This window comes from Zootoca vivipara, chromosome 5, assembly GCF_963506605.1.
Source record: "Zootoca vivipara chromosome 5, rZooViv1.1, whole genome shotgun sequence".
In the NCBI taxonomy this organism is placed as follows: Eukaryota; Metazoa; Chordata; class Lepidosauria; order Squamata; family Lacertidae; genus Zootoca; species Zootoca vivipara.
In genome coordinates, this window is record NC_083280.1 from 45,277,521 (window position 1) to 45,298,750 (window position 21,230).

Consider the following 21,230-nt stretch of genomic DNA (forward strand, 5'->3'; position numbering starts at 1 on the left):
TTTGCTGGATGGGTCATCAAGGAAGCAATATTGGCAGCCAAGAACTGTAATTATTCACTGCCTTGCCTGCCACTTTAGTAGGCAGAAGTGTTTGATCAGCTTTGGAGCAGGTTTTCCACCATATATGCTCCAGTCCTCTTCCAGCTTGCTTCACTGACTGCAATTCCTTAGTAAAGCAAGGCAGTGTTAAGGCCCTGCAGCATCTGAGAGAACCCTCAGGAACAATCACATGAACAGCCCTCATCATCTCCCCATGCCACAATGAGAATGGGGCCTCAACAGGATCACTGGGCTCTATCCACAGAGAGCAGTTCCATTAGTCTCCAAGGGCGGACTATCCAAATTGGTCCCCTCCCCTGCAGGAAGGGGCTGCTGCCAAAAGTCCGAATTTCACTAGGAAGTGGTCTAACCGTGACAACAGGGTTACAACCGCCACTCCTATGTCCAGACAATCCCTTTCCCCACCTGAGTATGCCCTGCTCCATGCACTGAGCCAGTGACTATCTGGGACAGCTATCTATGGCTGCTAAGGAGCTAACAAAACTGTTAGCCAGAGCTGAAACAACCTCAGCAGAGGAGAATGTTCCTTAGTTCCTCCAACACCACACCATAAACAACCTCAGTCAGCTTGATCAGGGAGGCAGTAGGATAGGTGGTACAACAGCATCCCCAGGCTATCTCCATGACCCCATAGCAGAAGCAGGCCCTCCAGTCCAGCTCTTAAGTGGAAAGGCTTCCTAGTGAGAGAATGAGCTGCTATGAACTATGGCAATGCCTCCCTGCCAGACGTCTAGTCTGGTTTGGTGATGCAGTGAGTACCCAGCTGAGTAAAGCTGTGTCAGGTCAGACCCACCCAGCTCCCCCACTAGGCCAGCCTGTTCATCCATGATAAGAGCATGGATCAACACAGTCTTACTATGAAGAGACCTGCTGTTCAAGAATGACACCAGGCTATTGGGCACAGTGGATGATATCAGGGATGGGGTGGACACAGCAAGGGACAGGATGCATGCATCTATAAACACTACTACATGTTTATAGTAGTTTATACTACTACTACCCGCAATGCCATGCCATTCCCTCTCCACATTCAACAGGATAACTGATATCCTTGGACCTGCTTATCCTCTATTCTTCCTACATCCAAAGGATAGCTCAGTGGGTAGAGCATAAATCTCCAAGCATTCCCTACCACAACACACAACTGCTTCAGGCTTTCACAATAATCTCCCATGGCTCATCCTTTTTTCCTGGTAGTATCATAAAAAAGGAAGCATGGGGATAACAAACAAACTACCATTTATACCAAAGTTTTATCCTTCTTAGACACTGATCCACCAATTATCAGTGGATCACAAGCTTGCATAAGTATTGAAAGTTTGGGCTGGTTCTAAATCTACCAGTATATACTCAGGTAATCAAGCATTCCCCCCCCCAAAAAAAAATGTTCTAGATGCATGTTTCAGTGCTATATTCTGCTAACATTTAAACACTGTTGTGTCTAGGTGAATACAAAACCAAAAGTGAGCAGGCCAGATGGCATTTTCAGAGTGCACTAAGTTCAACTACTGGAACATCTGAGAGTTTAATTATTTGCAGTTCCAGGAATGGCTGTTAATACTACAAAAATACAAATAAAACATACTTAGTCATTTGGCCAATGCGTGCTTACCGCAGAACTGTTAAATGTTGCAACAAAACACTTATGACAGATATTCTTAAAAGCTTGAATGGATAGAGAAATCTGCCAATTTGGCAGCCATTTCTCTGCTGTAGGTTGGTGGTGCCAAAGCGAACAAAATTTAAATAAAGTGAAAGAAAATTTAATCCCAATCCCTATGGAAGGTTGCCTGAAATATATGACATAATAGTAGACCAACTGCCTCTATCATAATGCCAGGCCAACACTATACTGAATTTGCCCCCTCTTTATTCAGCAGATTTCATGATTGTGTATAATGAAGTGAGACGAAGAAGAAAATGTCAGCAGTCTTTCCAAACTGCTGTTCAATCTCAGGACAAAGGCCAAATGTACTGGATTTTAGCATATATTTCATGGTACATAAGTAACTGCACTACTAAAACCTTGGTTTTAGCAAAATGCCAGTCTATACCCTTACACTTTGCTATCCTGACTGCATGTTTTCGATTCAATGAGTTTTGCAGATCATTGAGTCAAACATACTCAACAAGTGATATCTACATTTTAAAAAAATCACCTCAAGAACTTTCCCTCTTCGAATTTTGGGAAATGCAGCCCTTCGGGGACAGTGCAAGAGAGATGGAAGTTGCACAGAATATAGTATGTGAAGACAGCTGCAGTGGAGGAGTAAGAAGAACAATATGTACAAATTAAAGGCTTGCTGTGCAATGCAGCTGGATGCAGCAACCTCTTTCAGGCTGCAGCATGAGATGGAAGGGAATTGATGAAGACAGACACTGGTGTCTGAATGGTGTAGCAATATCTTCTTTTAAAAGTGTTGTTTCTATCAAGAGGTATCAGGTGCCAATCTAGGGAAAGAAAGCCACACAAATCACAGGCCTTTGTGGAGAGAAAGAGAAATTTGATTTCCACAATCACTGCCCACCTTCTTACACTAGAGATGATTTTTATGTCAACATCTGGCTGGGGGTGTGTGGAATGAAAAAAATTATTTTCACTAAGATCATTTTTCTGCTGCCATGAGAGAGTGTTTCTAATCAATCCTCAACAGGACATAGGAAGGAAGCACCACAATTTCACTCTGTCTCTCTCCCCAAGGTAAGAAAAAGAAGAAGAAGCAAAGTGTCTCATTTCCTGTTATTAACACTGCACTAGTTAAGTGTTATGGATACAATTCAGTAAGGAGAAGAAGATGAGGCAGCACCACTGCACTAGAAATACTGAAGAGAGGAGAAAATACTCAAGAGCCATCCACGGGGTGGGGTGGGAAGAAGAACCCTGTTAACTTTAAGCATCACTTAAAAATGAGGAGCGGGTGCTCTCCCAACTCAAATCCTGCCCCTTTCTGCAATGGGAACTTGGGGTTTTTTCTTCTCAAGTCCATCACTCATACTTCACACACTCACAAACACACATACACAGAGAGAAACAGAGAAAGAAAGTTATAATCCTCCCACCCAGCAGGCCAACGTGAGGCACCTTCCCCAGCTCCCTCCTCTCTCCCTCCACGGCCACAGGATGGGATTTCAATCGCTCATTTCCCCGCGGCGCGGAAAACGGCAGTGACGCCAGGTGGAGAACGGAGTCCTCCCTCCCTCGGTGAGGGAAAAGAGAGAGAGAGACCCGTCTCCCGCGTCATTTTGGGGGTTTCGTGACAGAACTACGACGCGCTCTCTTCCTCTTTCCCCTGCCTCAGGATTGGGGGGGGGGGGGGGTTCGCCTCGACTTCCCGCCTCAGCCGCGCCAGTTTCATTGCTCTCTCTTCCCGCCACCCCCTCCCCCGCCGCCACCGGGGCGCGAGAGGCCAGTCCGTTGCTTCCCGGCCTCCGTTCCGCTCACCTCTCCCAGCGCGCGCGGCTCTCACTCTTCCCTCGTTCTCCGCGAAAAAGAAATCGCACACAACTGAACTGCCGCAGCACTGGACCTCACGCACACCGCGCCTGCGCGAGCTAGCCCTTTCGTTGCCTCCCCCTTCCCGCGGTTAGGGATCGAGGAGAACGTGACGCTTTACAGCAATGCCGCAAACTACAGCCAGGAAGCCGGTAGGCCGCACTCAACGGCTGAACGCAAGCGGGGGTGGGGGGTGGGGTGGCGACACCGTTTTTTGTCTTCTACTTGGTGCGATTAGTTGGCATACATTTTGCAGGGTTTACGGATCGGTGACCATCTGACAATGAAGCTGGGGGTAACTAGGAACAAGCGAGCAAATACACTGAACCAGCCGGAAAAACCTTTACCATCGATGTTGGCGCAATAGAAGCGACAGGTGTCAAACATCATATGTCATTATCAGTCCCACCCTCGAACCTTAGGGTGAAGGATGGGGTGGTGATGATGATATCCCTGATACAAAAAGGAAAAAGGACTGGAAAGTGAAGAGGAAAATCAGGGAAATTTCAGCACCAGGGCTTTTGTACTCTTAAAATAATGACCAGGTGGAGTGGAGGAGGTAGTTGGGGGGGGGGGGAGAGAAATGGAAGTAGTTGGTCCTCATAGCCGGGTGGTGGGAAGGCTATCATTAGGCCAACTAGGCAGGTGCCTAGGGCACAGGCCTCAGAGGGACCTTTGAGGGGTCTTACAGTTCTATACAGCTTATTCAAAATGATTTGTGTGCTAAAACGTTTCCCTTTATTTGAGAAAGATGATCAAAGATTGTTGCAGTAAGCCCGCAATTTATGAGGGGGTTACATTCCGGGGATTGCACCTAAAGCCAAAATCACATATAGTCAAAACACATTGGGTTCAATGGCAAGTGGGGTTGCAAATGTCTTTTTCCCAGGTGTCCACCTGAGTCCTCCACTGCTGCTGTCCTGGCTGCTCTCTTCCTCTCAGGCCCCTACCATCTTGGTCACACCATTACAGTATTCTTCCCACTTACCCAGATCACCAAACAGTGGCAGGAAGGGGGCTTTTTTTCTTTTTGAAAAATGTTTAGCTAGGCAAGTGTACTGTCCTCTTGCTTATAGCATAGCTGTGGCTCTGGTTGCATGTGTGCTGCAGCTAATCAGTGAGGTAGGCCATTGCTGTCCATTTTGGCACCATTGATTATTTAAAGGCATTTAAAACTTTTGTGGACAAATCAGACTGCATTAGCTGTAGTGGTTTGTTTATATTTTCTGTGTTAAAAAACAGAATCAATATTTCCTTCAACCTGTCTCAAAAGCACTCAAACAAACCCTTTCAATTTATTTGGGTTGTGTGGTTGAACCTGTTTTCTCATGCAGTTTCCTTGCCGAAGAGCAGGGAAGAAAAAATGCTGGTAATTTGCTTACGATCCCTGAACAAACTAAAGACTACATGCCATGCGCAAGGGGGAGGAGAAGCGCCTAGCAAATGAAAACGCAAGAAGGAAGTTGACTGACTGAGCATTGGTATAGTTGGTATTGCTCCAGCTGGATCACAGAGTCAGATCTGACAGTTTCTACGATGAATAGCCTCCCACGCGCTTCTCATACTAGTAGCTATTATGAAATAACAGAATAAAGTTCAGGTTTGTGTGATAATACTGGCAAAGATTGAGGGCACTAGGAGAAGGGGACGACAGAGGACGAGATGGTTGGACAGTGTTCTCGAAGCTACGAACATGAGTTTGACCAAACTGCGGGAGGCAGTGCAAGACAGGAGTGCCTGGCGTGCTATGGTCCATGGGGTCACGAAGAGTCGGACACGACTAAACGACTAAACAACAAACAACAACTGGCAAATACTTAGGACCCTCCAGTTAAAAATATTCATATTACAAAAGGTTTTTTTTGTTAAAGCTGTTTCCATCACATTCATTTTTAAAAAGCAACACTTTCCTTATTACATGTATTTATTATATTTATAATCCTGCTTTTTAGGAAAACAAACAAATATATCCCCAAGCAGATTACATAACTTGAAGTACAATACAGTGGTACCTCGGGTTACAGACGCTTCAGGTTACAGACTCCGCTAACCTGGAAGTAGTACCCTGGGTTAAGAACTTTGCTTCAGGATGAGAACAGAAATTGCAGCAGCGGGAGGCCCCATTAGCTAAAGTGGTACCTCAGGTTAAGAACAGTTTAAGGTTAAGAACGAATCAAGTTCTTAAACCGAGGTACCACTGTACTCAGTGCAGTGTTTCTGTTTTTTAAAGAGGAATTCAAGGCACAAAATTGAACTCAACAGTACATTTATGCATTTGTGGGTGCCAGACACTTAATCCATGGACTCAACAAGTGTTAAGAGAACAAAGGGAAAGAACATTAAGAAGGCAAAAGCTCTGGGCCAAATAGCAGCTCTTAGATAGTCAGAAGGACAAAAGCCATAGTTTAGAGTCTGTATGTAATATGAGCTACCGTAGAAGTAAAAGCTGCTGGCTGATTCTGTTTGAATCTAAGGCTGCAGCGGTAACAGAAACCAAGTCCTTTTTGGGTGTTAATGCTGTGAACCCCTCCATTGGGGTATATATGTGTAAATAAACTATATATCATAAACACACAACAATCTCTGCTGTGCCTCATTGGCAAAAGGAAAACATGAACCCTGGGCGAGTGCCTGGAACCCTTAGAATCCCACACTGCAACAATACTAAACAGAGATTGCAGAATGTTAGGAAGATCCATTATACTGGTCCCTGTAGAACGGACTTGCAGGAGTCCTCAGATTAATACACATATTAAAATAAAACAAATCTGGCACTGCTACATAGAATTGCATAATTTCAAAAATGAGTAGTCCCTGAAATATATTTTGAAAGTTCAGGTTCTGAAGGCAGATTAAAGGAAGGTCTCCAGCACACACCTTTTCTAGCCCTGCTAGTAGAGATAATTTCTAAATAGATATGTTGGGTAATGAACTTGAGATGTTCTGCATCCCAAACATGTTACTAAGCCTTTGTAATGCTAGAAGGATATAAAATGTGGCCTTAGTGAAGGACATTGCATGGTGTGTGTGTGTGTGTGTAAAAAATGGTTTGGGAGATACTTGACAAAGCTGAGCAGCTTTTTAAAATAGAGCAGCTGAAGAGATAAGGAGAAACAACTAAGTTGAGTAGCTGAGGAAGAGAAGGAAGCAGATAGACAAAGATTCAGAAAGTAGAGGAACCATGAACATTGGCAACAGACTGACAGAAACAGAAACATGCTTTCTCCTGAGTCAGATCATGGGTCCATCTACCGTGTTTCTCATATTATAAGACACGTCTTATATTTATTTTTTCCTGAAAAACACACAGCATGGCTTATTTTCAAGGGATGTCTTATTTTTTAATTAAGTACCGGTACCGGTATCTGTACAGACCACAGACCTACTCCCACCGGGTCTTCGCACGCGGCAGGCGAAGGCTGCAGCCGGGTCCCGGGGCTGCGCGCGCGGCAGGCGAAGGCTGCAGCCGGGTCCCGGGGCTGCGCGCGCGGCAGGCGAAGGCTGCAGCCGGGTCCCGGGGCTGCGCGCGCGGCAGGCGAAGGCTGCAGCCGGGTCCCGGGGCTGCGCGCGCGGCAGGCGAAGGCTGCAGCCGGGTCCCGGGGCTGCGCGCGCGGCAGGCGAAGGCTGCAGCCGGGTCCCGGGGCTGCGCGCGCGGCAGGCGAAGGCTGCAGCCGGGTCCCGGGGCTGTGCGCGCGGCAGGCGAAGGCTGCAGCCGGGTCCCGGGGCTGCGCGCTGAGGCTGCAGTCTGGCCCTGGGGCTGCACGCTGAGGCTACAGCCGGGTCCCGGGTGTCCGCGCGCGGTGCGCAAAGGCTGCAGCCGGGTCTTGGGGCTGTGCGCGCTGCGGCTACAGCCGGGTCCCGGATGTCCGCGCGCGGTGTGCAAAGGCTGCAGCCGGGTCCCGGGGGTTAACGCGGCAGCAGCAACCCTTCTTTGCCACAGACCTGCTCCCACCACCCGGTACGGCTTATTTTCGAGGTATGCCTTATATTTTTCCACCTCAGGAAAATCCTGCCATGCCTTATTTTGTAGGGATGCCTTAAAATATGAGAAACACAGTAGATCAGGCATCCCCAAACTTCGGCCCTCCAGATGTTTTGGACTACAATTCCCATCATCCCTGACCACTGGTCCTCTTAGCTAGGGATCAGGGAGTTGTAGGCCAAAACATCTGGAGGGTTGCAGTTTGGGGATGCCTGATCTAGATCAGTACTGTCTATTCTACATTGCCTGCCAGTAATTTATTTTGGAGTTTTCTAGCCCTGCCTGGAGATGCCAGAGGCTGAACCTGTGACATTTTGCATGCAAAGCATTTACAATTGCTTCTTCAATACATTTGTTATAATTAAATTAACTGTTCTGACTTTAAAAGATACATGTGTTTGTGTTAATTAGACTTCAAAGTGATTGTGTTCTGCCTTTCCTCATCCATTGTACTGTGCTCATTACACCTTAATGTCTATCACATGTTCTTTTGGGGCATTCTCCCCTCACACAATTAGTCCTGTGAAAGGAAGAGCAGGGCTGCTCCTGCTGCTTCCACCCCCAATGTTTGCATCCTCACTGGTCCTGTCTTCTGCCATTTATACATTCAACAGGGAATGTCTGAATTGGGAGGTTTTCTATACATAAACAGGTTTCCTATATGATTTAGAACTCAGCAAGCATGGTTGCAATCTCTTTCTCACACAAGTGTACTGTAATTACTTGAAGGTAAAATTCCTGAAAGGACTATTGTTCATAGAGTCCACAATATCTGAAAGGCCACAGTTAATCACCTCTCCTTTATTGGATTTAAGGCTGCAATGTTATACAGAGTTGTTTCAAAAACTGTATTTACCTCCTGCCTACTAAGCCAACTTCTGGAGGCAGCTTGCAATATCCTTATGGGGTTTTTTTAAAATCATATTTCTGTTAATAGACTACCAGTGTGGGTTGGACTTGACAAAGGAGTGTTAATAGCTTGAGATGTTCAGGTGACATGTCTTTATGAGAGCTAATTCCCATATGAAAGATTACTGTGTGACACAGGACTATCCTGGGATATTGCAAATACAGGTAGGGGGAAAATATGAGAGGTAGGCAGGGAGCAATGGGAGCATGCTTCCTTGTCTAGCTACAAATGATGTATTCTAATCTAGGCCTCTGTGTGTGATTGTAAAGGTGAATAAAGGAAGCAGGTTGCAATTTTTGGAGACAGTAGAAAAGATAAACAGAGGACTTGTTAAGCTCCAGAAAGTACTATTTGGAGAGGGAATCTGGATATCTGATATGGTACAGTGGATTTGGCTGACTGTTGGAATGTTAAGTTGTCCCTCTTGCTCAATCTGTGTACTTACAAATAAATTAAAATATTACAAAACAGCAAAAGCCTCCAGTGACCTCATTCCAAAGAAAACTAAATCTGGGTAAGTGTTGTGTCCCTGGAACTTCCACAGCACTTGGAAGCTTCCCAACAGCAAAACAGGCTTGTCCAATTGTCTAGAGGTAGATATTTACATGCATCCAGGGAGTAAGCTAGTGAGTAATTACAAATCTTTCTCCAACATTTAAAAGAGAGAGAGAAAGAATGGTAATATAACATATTCCATTTTATTTTAACAATCAAAAGAGCAATGCTTTGTATGAGGCTTACTATATAGGTATCAACATCCAACGTTTATTTCAGTACATATTTTGAAATACCAGCCTATTTCCTTGAACTCCTAAGTGCTGCTTTGGTTGCTCTTCTGTTTAATTTCTTGAGATATGTGTTCCATGTAAGGTTTTTTTTAAAATCAGTTTTTACTACTTGCATATGCAGTTCCATAGGGTACACATATGAGTGCATTTGTTTTCAGGTATTCAGCTGCAACCATAAATCAGGAGTAAATATGCACAACACCGGAAGCCCTTACCCAAGAATAGTAATATTTCCCAGCAATCGGTAACTTCCAGAGGATATTTGGTCATCAGCTCACAAACTCACAGATGATGCAGGACATGACAGTGCTCCCCAGCTTGTGCCATCTCTATGTCTCCCTTTAAAAAGCTGGGGAGGGGAGATGAAGAAAACCTGTAGCAACTAACAATATCTGACCCAGGTGGAGAAGCAAAGGGTGAGATTAATTTCTTGTTCTCCACACTGTGGACTCTTTAGTTACCAAGACTAGTCTGGATCCCAGGAGCACATATCATAATTGTCATCGTACTCAGATTGTTCTGAAATGTGTTTCAAGTCGAGCAAAAAGGAAACCTTCTTTAGAGAATTCTGATGTAAGTGGTCAGCATGAAGTCAGGTGGTAAAACATGTAGCTGCAGCCCTGGTTTAATAGTGTGCTGAAAAATGCATGAGCTTAACAGAGCCCATTTGCGGTAAAAGATGCTAAGAGAAAGCTTCCATTTTTCATTTGGAAACCAGGCAAAAGCCGTGCCAGGAGAGTAGCAACGTACAGTTTTACCAAGCTTGGCATGAAGGTGGACTGTGTGCAATGTTGATCACAAATATGTCAAAGTTGCCAGCTTAATTTAGTTTAATTGGTAGGTATCATGACCCTCACCCTGAGCAACAGCTTGTTCCTCAATTTTGACTCGGGTGAGTAGGGAACAGCCAGGTAAGGTGGAACAGCAGCACAGGAGGCAGAGGTGGCACATACTTACCCAGGCAGCAACATTACACCAGAGAGCTCATATGCCAGGGACCCATCAATACAAGGACCCCTGAATTTGAATCCCCAGATGAAGAAACTCCTGAGCATGCATGTCCCAGTGATCTACACACACACACAGAGAGACAGACACACACACACACAGAAGGGGGGGAGCTGACAGGAGTGAGCCAGCAGTAAATTACACCGAGCAAGGTGGAGTTAACTTTATTACCAAAAATGGGATTTACACAGGAGTGTCAGGCCTAATGAGCACAGCAACTCAACTCAACTAGGTCTTGCCCCTATGAAGCAGTTGCTGAGACTGAAGGCCCTCGTCTCCCCACAGCTGCTTAAGTCCCTACCTCTCCATGGTTTCCCCAAACAATCTGAGACTGCACCTATGTGAAGCTAACTTCTCCGCCCTCTTCATGCCTATCCTGGTTCTGGGAGACCAGTGGGGAGGAAAGCTTGTTGCAGCAGGAGGGGGAGACATCCATGCTTCCACCAGCCAGATTCATCTCTTCCTCTTGGCCTCCCTCCTCTCCTGCATCAGCTTCTGGACTTCTCTCTGCCACAGATTCCCTCCACTCACTAAGCCCTTTTACCTCTTCAGCTTCCAGCACCTCCTCCCAGTCTTCTCCCTCTGACCACTCACCGTCATCCCACCACCAATCCCATGGCTCTGAGCCTTTTTCTCTTGGGAGTTCCCCAGCTGGTTTCTCCCATCATTCTTCTGTGTCCAACCAGTTCATGACAGAAGCCCATGCCTGGCAGTCAATGCCAACAACAAACCTAGGGAGAACAGAGAGCAGGCAGAGTGCTAAGAACCAGACCACAGGACTGCCACTTTAAGGCCTTCTTATAGTCTGAGAAGTGGTGGGGTGGTGGGAGCCTAGGAGGGGTGATTTGGCACTATCCAGGACAAAGCTCCAGATATTGTTAGAACAAAAGTTGCTCACTTGAGCTTCCCGGGATTCTGTAATGTTGGGCTGCCTTGTTGAATGTCAGACAGGACAGGGTGTTATTCAATTAATGCTTTACTGATTAATTTCATATTCTGATTGGTAATTGCATGCTTAGAATTCATAGTTAGATAGCATTGATTGACTGGGACTAGACTAGGGATCCAGAAGAAGTGTACATACGGCCAAGTGCTGGTCACCAGCAGTTAGTTAGTTGGTTTGGCTGCTCATGTTGGTTGGTGTTTGGTGTTCCTGGTAGTCAGCCAGAAGGAAGAAGACCTGAAAAGAATAGAGGGTGACTGGGAGAACTGCTGGGGTCACTGAATGACTTTGCTTAGGCTTAAAAGTCAGTGGGAGAACTTGAGTTGACAAGGGCAAGTGTGGCAATCACACACACAAGCCTCCCCACATCCTTGGGCACACAAGTTCCCTGTCTGTCAACTTTCCCCATGTTCATGGAGCAAACCAGCACTGGGGCTTCTACTTGTGTTTCCCTGGACACAAGTAGAATCCCTCACAGGATTAGGGAACCTTCTTCATCAGGATCCCAGATAGCACAAAAGCTCTACCCACATTCAAATGAAGTCAAGTAGAAGCTCCATGCAGATGTTTAGAATGGGGGTGGAGGAGGACATGCCTGAGGGTATTGGGGTGGGGCTTCCATGTGAGCCTCTGCTTCCACCTTGACTGGAAGATATCAGTAGCTATGACACTGAACATGCCTATGGTCTACAGCTATCCAGTCTAAAAAGCTGGAAAGAATATGGCCACTGCACCAAAAATAGCCCACAGCCAAAAGCACATAACTCCAGATCCAGAATTAGGGAAGAAATGCAGCTAAATCAAAGGCCAAAACAGAAAGGAAATCAAGTATCCTGGAAGGAACTCAAGGACAATTCTACATAGCAACCAACCAGGTGATTGAAAGAAAGTCAGAATGTTCTGGTAGGAAGCCCTAAATGCCAACATGTAGTCAGAAGACGCTATGCAAGTCTTGGACCAGTGTCTGGATGCAATGGTGGACTAGATAAAGGTTTTAAAAAACTGAGCTTGAATACTGAGAAAAAATGGAGGTTTTGTGGATGAGTGGTCAATTGCCAGCTTTGGATGGGGTTTCTCTCCCTCTGAAGGAGCAGGTATGCAGACTGGGTCTTCCACTTGAGCCATATCTGTCACTAGAGACCCAAGAGACCTGGAGTGCTTTTTGCCAGCTTCAGCTGGTTATGCCACTTGCAACCTTTTCTGGACTACATCCTGACTACAGTGGTCCAGTAAAAGGTTGCCCAAAAGAGAATGTGGCCTAGGGGCAGAAAAAGTTCCTGCAACCCTGCTACAGAGATCTGAATTCCAGGTTTGGGGGTATGGCCTCACCTAGAGAATATGTACATCTCCACAGAGAAATGCCAGACTAAATACCATGTTGAGATGGTAGGATTTAAATCACACATTTTAGTAGTGTATTGTTTTCCGAACACAAACAATAGTTTTAAAAGACTGTTCGTGTTAGGCAGGGGCAATGTGTCATGCAGAATCATGGATGCAAATGTTTTTACCTTCCTTCCTTGGTGCTGTGATCAGGGAAACTGTAGCTGCATGTGTTAATACTGGCACTACAAATAATCTACAGCTAAACACTTCCTCCTAAGAACACTCCTGCAGTACTGTTGAAATTCATTCTAAAAACCACACTTACATATTCTTATCAGACTGAGTTGTTCTAGTGAAATAGCATATTCCCCCAGTTTAAGATTGCAATATGATAATGCAGTATGATAACAGGATGCAACTGCAGTTTTGCAGGATCTACAAGGTCCTACTACACTGCAGTATGTTTAATATACTCTAATCTTCCCACTCTACTCCCTTAGCAAATCTAAGACACTCCTGTCTTTCTCTTCATACCTCATTGCAGCAATCAGTAAGTGTTTTCCTCCAGTCTTCTTTACTGTTTGTGCACAGTACAACAAAGCAAATGTTCTGACTGAACTGCAGGGCTCCATTATTTAACACACACACAGGCCTACCCTGAGAAGGAAACTGGGTCTATGGTTCTTAGAAACAGCATTGGGAAGCTGGTTAAGGGAGACGGAGCCTAGCAGTTACCCTGTTCTGTATATCATAACTGTCTGTCTCCAAGAGCCAAAACAGTTTGCGCTGGGTGGAACCGTCCCCAACCTTCAGTGGCAGCTGATGGGAAGAACTGACATCAGCACTGCGGCAAAATGGACAGCTCCATCAGCATTTCTCCCTGTCATGCTTCCTAGCAAAGTCAGTTGGGAATGCGAGGCTAGGACCGGAAAGATGCAACATCACCACTACCAGGTCCCTCCAAGCCCTCTATCCTTCCTCAGACGTGCGCCCCAAGATTTCAGCCAGCAACGCCAGCTGCTTCTCATTCCCCGATAGGCGTTCTCTGCTCTGCCTTCTTCCGTCATAGTCAAGGGGAGCCCAAGTTCCTCAACTCCGCTTACCTCCGCTACTCTGCAAAGCAATGACCACCGCCCCTAAATATTCCAATCTCTATCACCCTGTAGAGGAGCAGTCCTCCTCACACCCGCACCCCAAAATCCGCTGCATTCCCTTCCTGCTTGCGCCCAATTGGACTGCCGGAGCGCCCCAGCATCCTCATTCCCTGCCTGTCCTTTTCATCCCAATCTCCTCCCCTTGACCGCGCCCTAAAAGTGCAGCTTCCCCCCACCCCCGCCTTTCTGCGGCGCACCGGGCGACCCGCCTCCCTATATAAAGCACGGACGGCGCAGGGAGCCTCTCTACTGCCTCCAGGATGAATTTCGGATCGGATCCTCACTACTTGGCCTCTTCCTACAGGAAAATCTTCGGGGAGCCTCCCCGCTACTCCTCCCGCCTGGGCAGCTCAACTGCGGGCAGCAGCTACCGTTCGCAGTCGGTGTCCCGCAGCAGCCATGCTGTCTCGTACCGGCTGGCGCAGGCGGAGAGCCTGGACCTGAGCCAGGCGGCGGCGGTGCACGACGAATTCCGCCTGACGCGCACCAACGAGAAGGAGCAGCTGCAGGGCCTCAACGACCGCTTCGCCGGCTACATTGAGAAAGTGCGGCAGCTGGAGCAGCACAACCGGCTGCTGGAGACCGAGCTGGGCGCGTTGCGGCAGCGCCACGCCGAGCCCAACCGGGTGGCCGAGCTGTTCCAGGCCGAGCTGCGAGAGCTGCGCGCCCAGCTGGAGGAGACAGAGGCCTCCCGGGCGCAGGCGGCGCTCGACCGCGAGCGGCTGGCCGAGGAAGTGCAGCGCTTGAGGGCGCACTGCGAGGACGAGGCCCGCGCCCGGGCCGAGGCCGAGCAGGCGCTGCGGGCGCAGCAGCGCGAGGTGGACGGCGCCACGTTGGCGCGCCTGGCGCTGGAGAAGAAGGTGGAGGCGCTGCTCGACGAGCTGGCCTTCGTGCGCAAAGTGCACTCGGAGGAGCTGGCCGAGCTGAGCGCCTCGCTGCAGGTGCCCGCGCTGGCCGCCGTCGAGACGGACGCCACCAAGGCCGACCTGACGGCGGCCCTCAAGGAGCTGCGCGGCCAGTACGAGGTGCTGGCCGCCAAGAACCTGCAGGCGGCTGAGGAGTGGTACCGCGGCAAGTTCGCCAACCTGAGCGAGCAGGCGGCGCGCAGCAACGAGGCAATCCGCGCCAGCCGCGAGGAGATCGGAGAGTACCGTCGCCAGCTGCAGTCGCGCACCCTAGAGGTGGAGAGCCTGCGCGGCGCCAACGAGTCCCTCGAGCGGCAGCTGCACGAGATGGAGGAGCGCCACCACGCCGAGGCCGTCGGCCTGCAGGTGAGTGCGGGCGAGCGGAGGGGGTCGCCTTTCCGCGCAGGCGCCGCGTCGTCATTCTCCGCACCGTGTCCAAGGACACACCTCGTGGCCAGACGCTGTCGATCGCCTTAGCGCGCTCGCCCCCTATCGCGCACGTAAGCACCGCTTCTCCACCCACCCGTCCCTCGGTGGCTTCCGATCACTATCCGCAAAAAGCTACAGGAAACGGATCTCTGGGTTGGCTCAGGATGACAGTTGTCGCCTGTCATGTGCTGAATCGGACCATTGGTCCATTCACAGCAGACTTAAGTCCAGTGGTTGGAAGCCTCCGGCTGTCCTTAGACCTTTGAGAATCTCGTTTCCAAAAATCTGCTAGCTGGCTGCTAGGAGGGGTGAGGTGAAAGTCTATCAACACATTCAGTCTAGATGGTGTGTTAAAACACGCTAGGAGTTTTGCTTTTGGGGCAGGAGTCTCTTAGAAAAGCCATTCAGTATGCATGGGTATCACTTGGATGCTTACCACTCTGGGCACATTAAAAACGCTTAACAGTTTACCATGGAGCTCCTGAATGTAGTGCAGTTGACCCCATGAAAAGAACCTCTTATGTCATGAAGTGTTTTGATTGTGTGTCCATCCCCCCTAGTCTCATGCTAATTCTTTGTGCACATGGGCGTAGCTGGGGGCGGCAGGGGGCAGCTGCCCCCAAATAAAAAAAATCAAAACAAAGCTGAGGTTCTGCCCCCACCCTAACAAAAGCCTGTCCCCCCTCCAAAAATCCTGGCTATGCCCCTAGTTGTGCACTGGTTTCATATTGAGGAATAACTGACTTCCACTGGATACTGTGCCTGCTTAGTGTTTTCACAGTTCCTGGGTTTGAATAGTGAAAAGGGTGGTGTCAGCCTTGGGACATCCCTCCCTCTAATCTGTGATGAATTATACCTCTCCTAACATCTCCCTGCTTCTTAAGAAGAGTAGGGCTCAGCCTGAATTGAAGCTAAAAGACAGTGGAGGAAACTATGTCTCTCTCCATGGTACTGAACAAGATTCATTGCAATCAATCTACCGCTAGCTAGTGGAGCCCGCAAGAAAATATGGAATGCTTCTGTTCAGGGTGCTAGCCAGACATTGGATCTTCCAGGATAGTCCATTACTTTTGTTACTCCTTGTTTTCCCTCGGACAGTCAGCATCCCTTGGCAACTGAAAATGCTCTGTCATCATTGGGCTGTTGGGGAATTTTTAAAGGATTTTTTTGTCTATAAGTTTCTTTTGCATGGCAGGTACTGTTTTGGCTACATAAAGGATACACACATTCTAAGTTAAGCTTGCAATGTCCCCCCTTTAACATATTGCAGACTGAAGCTGTATTACATTAAAATAGGAATTCTAGGATTGTATCTTATGTAGGTGAATATGTTGTTTAGTTTGAAAGGCATACATATCAACAGCTTCCCCCCAATTATTTGGCAATCTTCTGTAATACATGCATACATAATTTAAACAGGCAAAGCTTTCTTCATTAATATGCAAATTTAATGAGTTAATAATTTACAAGTCCTATGATTAATCAACTAAGAATTCTATAATCAAATGGAAGCCCTAGTTAGCAGCTGCACAGGTGTAGCAGGAGCATTTACTTGGCCAAGATTCTGAATGCAATTTTTTTTGCATGGAAATGTGTAACTTAAGTAATGCAGAAAAACAGCCTCTGATACAGAATCATTGCTGCAAATACTTGACACTGAGCTTTTGGTATATGTGATATAAATGTGTCCTTTATACATTGCTGGTGCAAACCTTTTTACTTAAGCAGATCCCAAATGGCTAGGGTCTTCATCTGAGCTTACAAATTTGGGGAACTATAGTTGTAAGGGTAGCTATCTCTGATCATCACCCACTTCTCCTCCAGCAGTGTGTGCATGTGGAGGGGGGTGGAATCCAGAGAAAGTCCTCCAAGGATAAATAATAATACTTGAATAGCTTCATATAGGAGAGGGTTGTGTCTGTGTTCTGGAACACTGAGAGAAATCCCACCCAGTTTTCCACATAGGATTTCTTGGTGGTCATACCCAGAAAGCTGTCATGTACCCAAAAAGCTGTCATGCAGGCTTATATACGTTTTAATGGTAGACCAGCATTTGCATGTTATGTGCAAATGTATGTACAATGTTGCTGATTGCACTACAGTTCTATTCTAAGAGGTAAAGAAACTACTCAGCATCATCTTTGGCTTTAAAATATCAGTTTTATATATGTCTGTCTGAATTACAGGACACTGTCAACCAGCTGGAGAGTGATCTGAGAGACACAAAAAGTGAAATGGCTCGGCATCTGAGAGAATACCAAGATTTGCTCAATGTCAAAATGGCCCTGGATATAGAGATAGCAGCATACAGGTAACAGTGATGATCAAAGCCCTGCTTGCCTGTTGGTTATGTAAACAGCATAGCACCAAAATAGATTGTGATGAACCACTGTCCTAGTGGTTAATGGAAGTCAATTTAGCGCTGCTGACTAGGAAGCTTTACCATCATTTTGCATTGATGGTAATGCAGTGCATTGAGAGTAGATAAAGTATAGTAAGACTAGGTGTTTTTAGCATACATTTTATAAAACAAATTAACATTTTCTAGTTTATATTGTGACACCTAAAATAATAATGGATTGATTTATTTTTTGTGGAATAAGCTTTAATATAAGTTTTTATAGCTTATACGAAAGGTGAGGCACCCATGGCCTTCTGGGTGTTGGTTCCAGTTCCCATCAGCCCCAGCCAGCATGGCTTATAGTCCAGCAATACCTGGGGGGGGGCATAGGTTCTCCACCTGTGGCTTATATCATAATACATTTGCTGGTTTTTAAGCAGCTACAAGACTCTTAAGTCTGCTGCAGCAAAAAAGAACACCCCTCTGGAAGACGTGGTTGTAAGTAACAGGATAGTTTATGCTCTTAAAAGCTGCTGTGTCTTCCTACAGAATCCCTTAAGTAGAGGAAATGGCATATGTACAGATGCCACAGCATCTGACAACTCTCATTTGATCATGCCTGACAGTAGGTCTTTTACCCAACTCCACACCACACCTGAGTTGTATTCTTCATGATTGCCACTAAATTTGGCAGCAGCTGCACTGCAGTAATCTAACCTCGAGGTTACCAAAGTATGGACAGCATATGTACAGATAGGAGTATAACTGGGCCACCTACTTAAGCTTAGGGAAGGCATTCTACATCACTGAGCTTCAAGCACCAGTGATGGATCCAGAAGCACCCCCAAGCTATGTAACTGCTCCTTCAGAGCGAGTGTAACCCCATTAAGAGCAGGCCAGCTCCAATTCATCCAGTCTAGGGAACCATCCACTAACAGTTCCTCAGTCTTATCTGGATAGAGCTTCAATTGAGTGTCCAGTATTGAGGCAAGACATTGGTCCAGCACATCTACTGCCACACTTGTAGATGTCAAGGAAAAGTAGAGCTCTGCGTCATCAGAATATTCCTGACTATGTGCTCCAAGATTCTAGGTAACCCTATTTAGTGATTTCATATAGATGTTAAACAACATGGGTTGGGTTTTTTTTTTAAATCTGCAAATATTTTCAAATTCTTGTGGGTCTTTGGGGCATGAAAAAATGCTTGGTTGCTCACCCCTCTTTAAGTCTTCTCCTGCTTTTAACCAACATAGGGACTAGAAATGGTCTCTTCATAAATGTGCTTAATCCTGGATTGAACCCGAAATAATAATATCTCCTTCTCTGGTGTTTACAGGAAACTGCTGGAGGGTGAGGAGACACGTTTTAGCACTTCAAGCATCAGCATTTCATCAATGAATCCCCCTTCCAACCCCACTTACTCCTTCCAGCCCAGGTTCTACAGTTCCCCTATGACCAGCAGTTCTAAAATATCCCCCACTTTCTCTTTTAAGAAAGAGGAGAAAGAAGAGGCTAAATTGGCTTCAAAAATCTCATCAAGCCAAGTAGGGGAAGCCTTTGCTGAAATGATTGAGGAGACCATAACATCCACTAAGAAAACTGAACGAACAAATCTGGAAGAGGGGGGTGCTGCAAACCAAAAAGTGTAACCTTTCACCTTAAGTACAATGAGGGAGGGAACACATATAGCTTAGACTTTTAAATTGCCTAAATTGAATTAAGGTGCTTACCAGCTCATGTACACATAAAGTTCTAATGTTTCACACCACCAGTCTAGTTTAGTAAGAGCACCACATCCAGGAGGAAAGAAAGGGGAGAGGGCTCAAGGTTTTCCGGGGGCGAGGAGGGACTCTGTAGGAAAACTAGTTGGCAAATTGCAGAGTTATATAATAGCCAGATCTCACAATTTCTAAATTAAGCAAAGAGGGAAGTCTCAGAAGTGCAGCTAGTAGGAAAAGGTAAAACCTACACATACTAGTTAATGACTCAGGGCTCCTTCATGATGCCTGAATTAATTGCTGAACCTGCTATTCAGAATCAGTTGAAAAGTGAACCCCCTTCACAGGTAAAATACAAAATATCCAGCAATTGCACCTTGTCAGGGAAGTGCAGATTAATCTTCATTACCCGCCTCTTGAAGGCAAGTAATTAGATGATTTATTCTGTTTCCAGTTGTTCTGCACCACAGGGGTAGAGAAAATGGGGCATTTTGTTTGCCTTGCTGTGTGATTGGTGTACTCTAGAAAGAAGCACAATGCATTCAAAAATACTAGGTGGAAGCTACTAAGCCACACAATAATTGTGGATAAACTTTCTGTACCAATGCACATGGGAGCTCTCTGTCATATGATAGCACATAGTGAAGACGCACTTAAATATATCTTTGTTATCTCACTAGCTAAACCTGGTGCATTCTTCCCTTTTAAAAAAACCTACATGGTAAAATAATTTGGAGTATTAGAGCCCCGTTTTTCTGTTAGAAGCACGGACAGTCATTTCTGTGATTACATTGTGAACCATTGTTCTGTCCATTTCACTTTGTGCCATATTTGTAGATTTAAAATAGTAATTGCTTACAATCAGTAGTGCCAGCAAATAAGAATAAAGGAAACAGGTATGCTGTAATCAGTTCCTAGATTTTAGCTTTAGCCTTGTATGAAAATAAGGCTAAAAGAAAAAAAAGATCTACTCTCTTGAGTTTTCTAGAGCACAGATTCCTAACGTCGTTTCAAAAGCTGAGATATCTGCTGTTTCCTATTGCCACAATCGGCAACTCAAAACCATGGATATCCTGGCTTTTGATTCACCATTAGAAAAGGAGTGTAGAATTATGCCAGCAGCTTATTTCTCTATTATGGAAAGCAATATGGGTTCTATGTGCTGTATTAGAGACAAAGTTTGTTAATAACATACTATTAAGGTATTTTTTCTTAATGTATTTTCTTAAATGTACTCACTGCCACATGATAACCTCACCAGTGAATTGTAGTGGTTCTTCTGACTTTTCTCTAATAGACTTAGAGGAGCATATTTGTTAGACTTGGAAATGATGCAGCTGCACACATACACAGAATCACTTTTGCTTGGTAAATAACAACTGGTGCTGTAGACTGATTAATGAAATTCTGACCATTTCAACACACTGGCAGACTGAATCCATGTTTGCAGCAAATGACAAAAACAAGTAGTCACAGGGAGGAAAGTTTCACACCTACTATTTTATCAAAAAGGAATCCTGATAAGATAGAATCCAATCTTCCATCTGGATCTGATAACCTTCAGTGCACCTTTTCAGTCTACCATTTGAATATGTGCCAAGTTGTACATAGAACTTACTAGTGTGAATTTTCTTTCAATGCCTTAAAATTGCCAGCAGAATTTGCTTTCTGCAGAAGCTGAAGATTCTGTGTTATTGTGATGTGTTTGCATTAATGCATCCTGCCACAAGGTTTGATCACACAAAACCATCATGTCCTATCAGTTTCACTGCAATAGTTTCCTGAACTAAGAGAAACCGTTTTGCTCACATTCTTTCCTCTTCTGTAAGGCACAAATAAATAAAGATGACATGTCTTGAGGCAGCCTGTTTGTCCTTGGTGATATTCTGACTTCAAACTTTTCTGGGTTGTAATCTCTTTCCAAATCAATTACATCCAGGCAAATCAATGTTTGATGTTTGGGCAATGTCTAGAGCTGGGTGACCCAACTTTTCATACCAAGTGGGTTGCAAGAGTACTTCAACACAGAACCCACAGGCTGCACACTGCCTTGGAGGTGTGTGTGAATATTTGACACCCCCCCTCAGCCCTTGGGCTGCTTTCCCAGTTAAGCTAGTGAAGCATTGGGCTTTTGGGAAGGAGGTGTGAGGCTCTGGCAGGGTCCTAGAGCTCC

The 21,230-nt window shown here is 46.0% G+C and overlaps 2 protein-coding genes across 8 annotated transcripts in view; one reads left to right on the forward strand and one right to left on the reverse strand.

Moving 5' to 3' along the window:
* Positions 1-3,623, reverse strand: part of NT5C2 (5'-nucleotidase, cytosolic II) — a 91,775-nt gene extending 88,152 nt beyond the window's left edge. For 4 of the 7 annotated variants that reach the window (XM_035132649.2, XM_035132651.2, XM_035132650.2 and 1 more), the window contains exon 1: positions 3,503-3,623. The gene's annotated coding sequence lies outside the window, so the exon portion shown is untranslated. The remainder of the gene's footprint in view (positions 1-3,502) is intronic. The other 3 variants (XM_060274711.1, XM_035132654.2, XM_035132648.2) reach the window with 2 other exon arrangements.
* A 10,238-nt stretch (positions 3,624-13,861) lies between these two features.
* INA (internexin neuronal intermediate filament protein alpha) lies at positions 13,862-20,936 on the forward strand. The gene is made up of 3 exons (XM_035133103.2): positions 13,862-14,935; positions 17,185-17,309; positions 18,676-20,936. Exons 1-3 carry the CDS (start codon positions 13,925-13,927, stop codon positions 18,986-18,988), a joined length of 1,449 nt encoding a protein of 482 aa, XP_034988994.1. The 5' UTR covers positions 13,862-13,924; the 3' UTR covers positions 18,989-20,936.
* Positions 20,937-21,230: the final 294 nt, after the last annotated feature.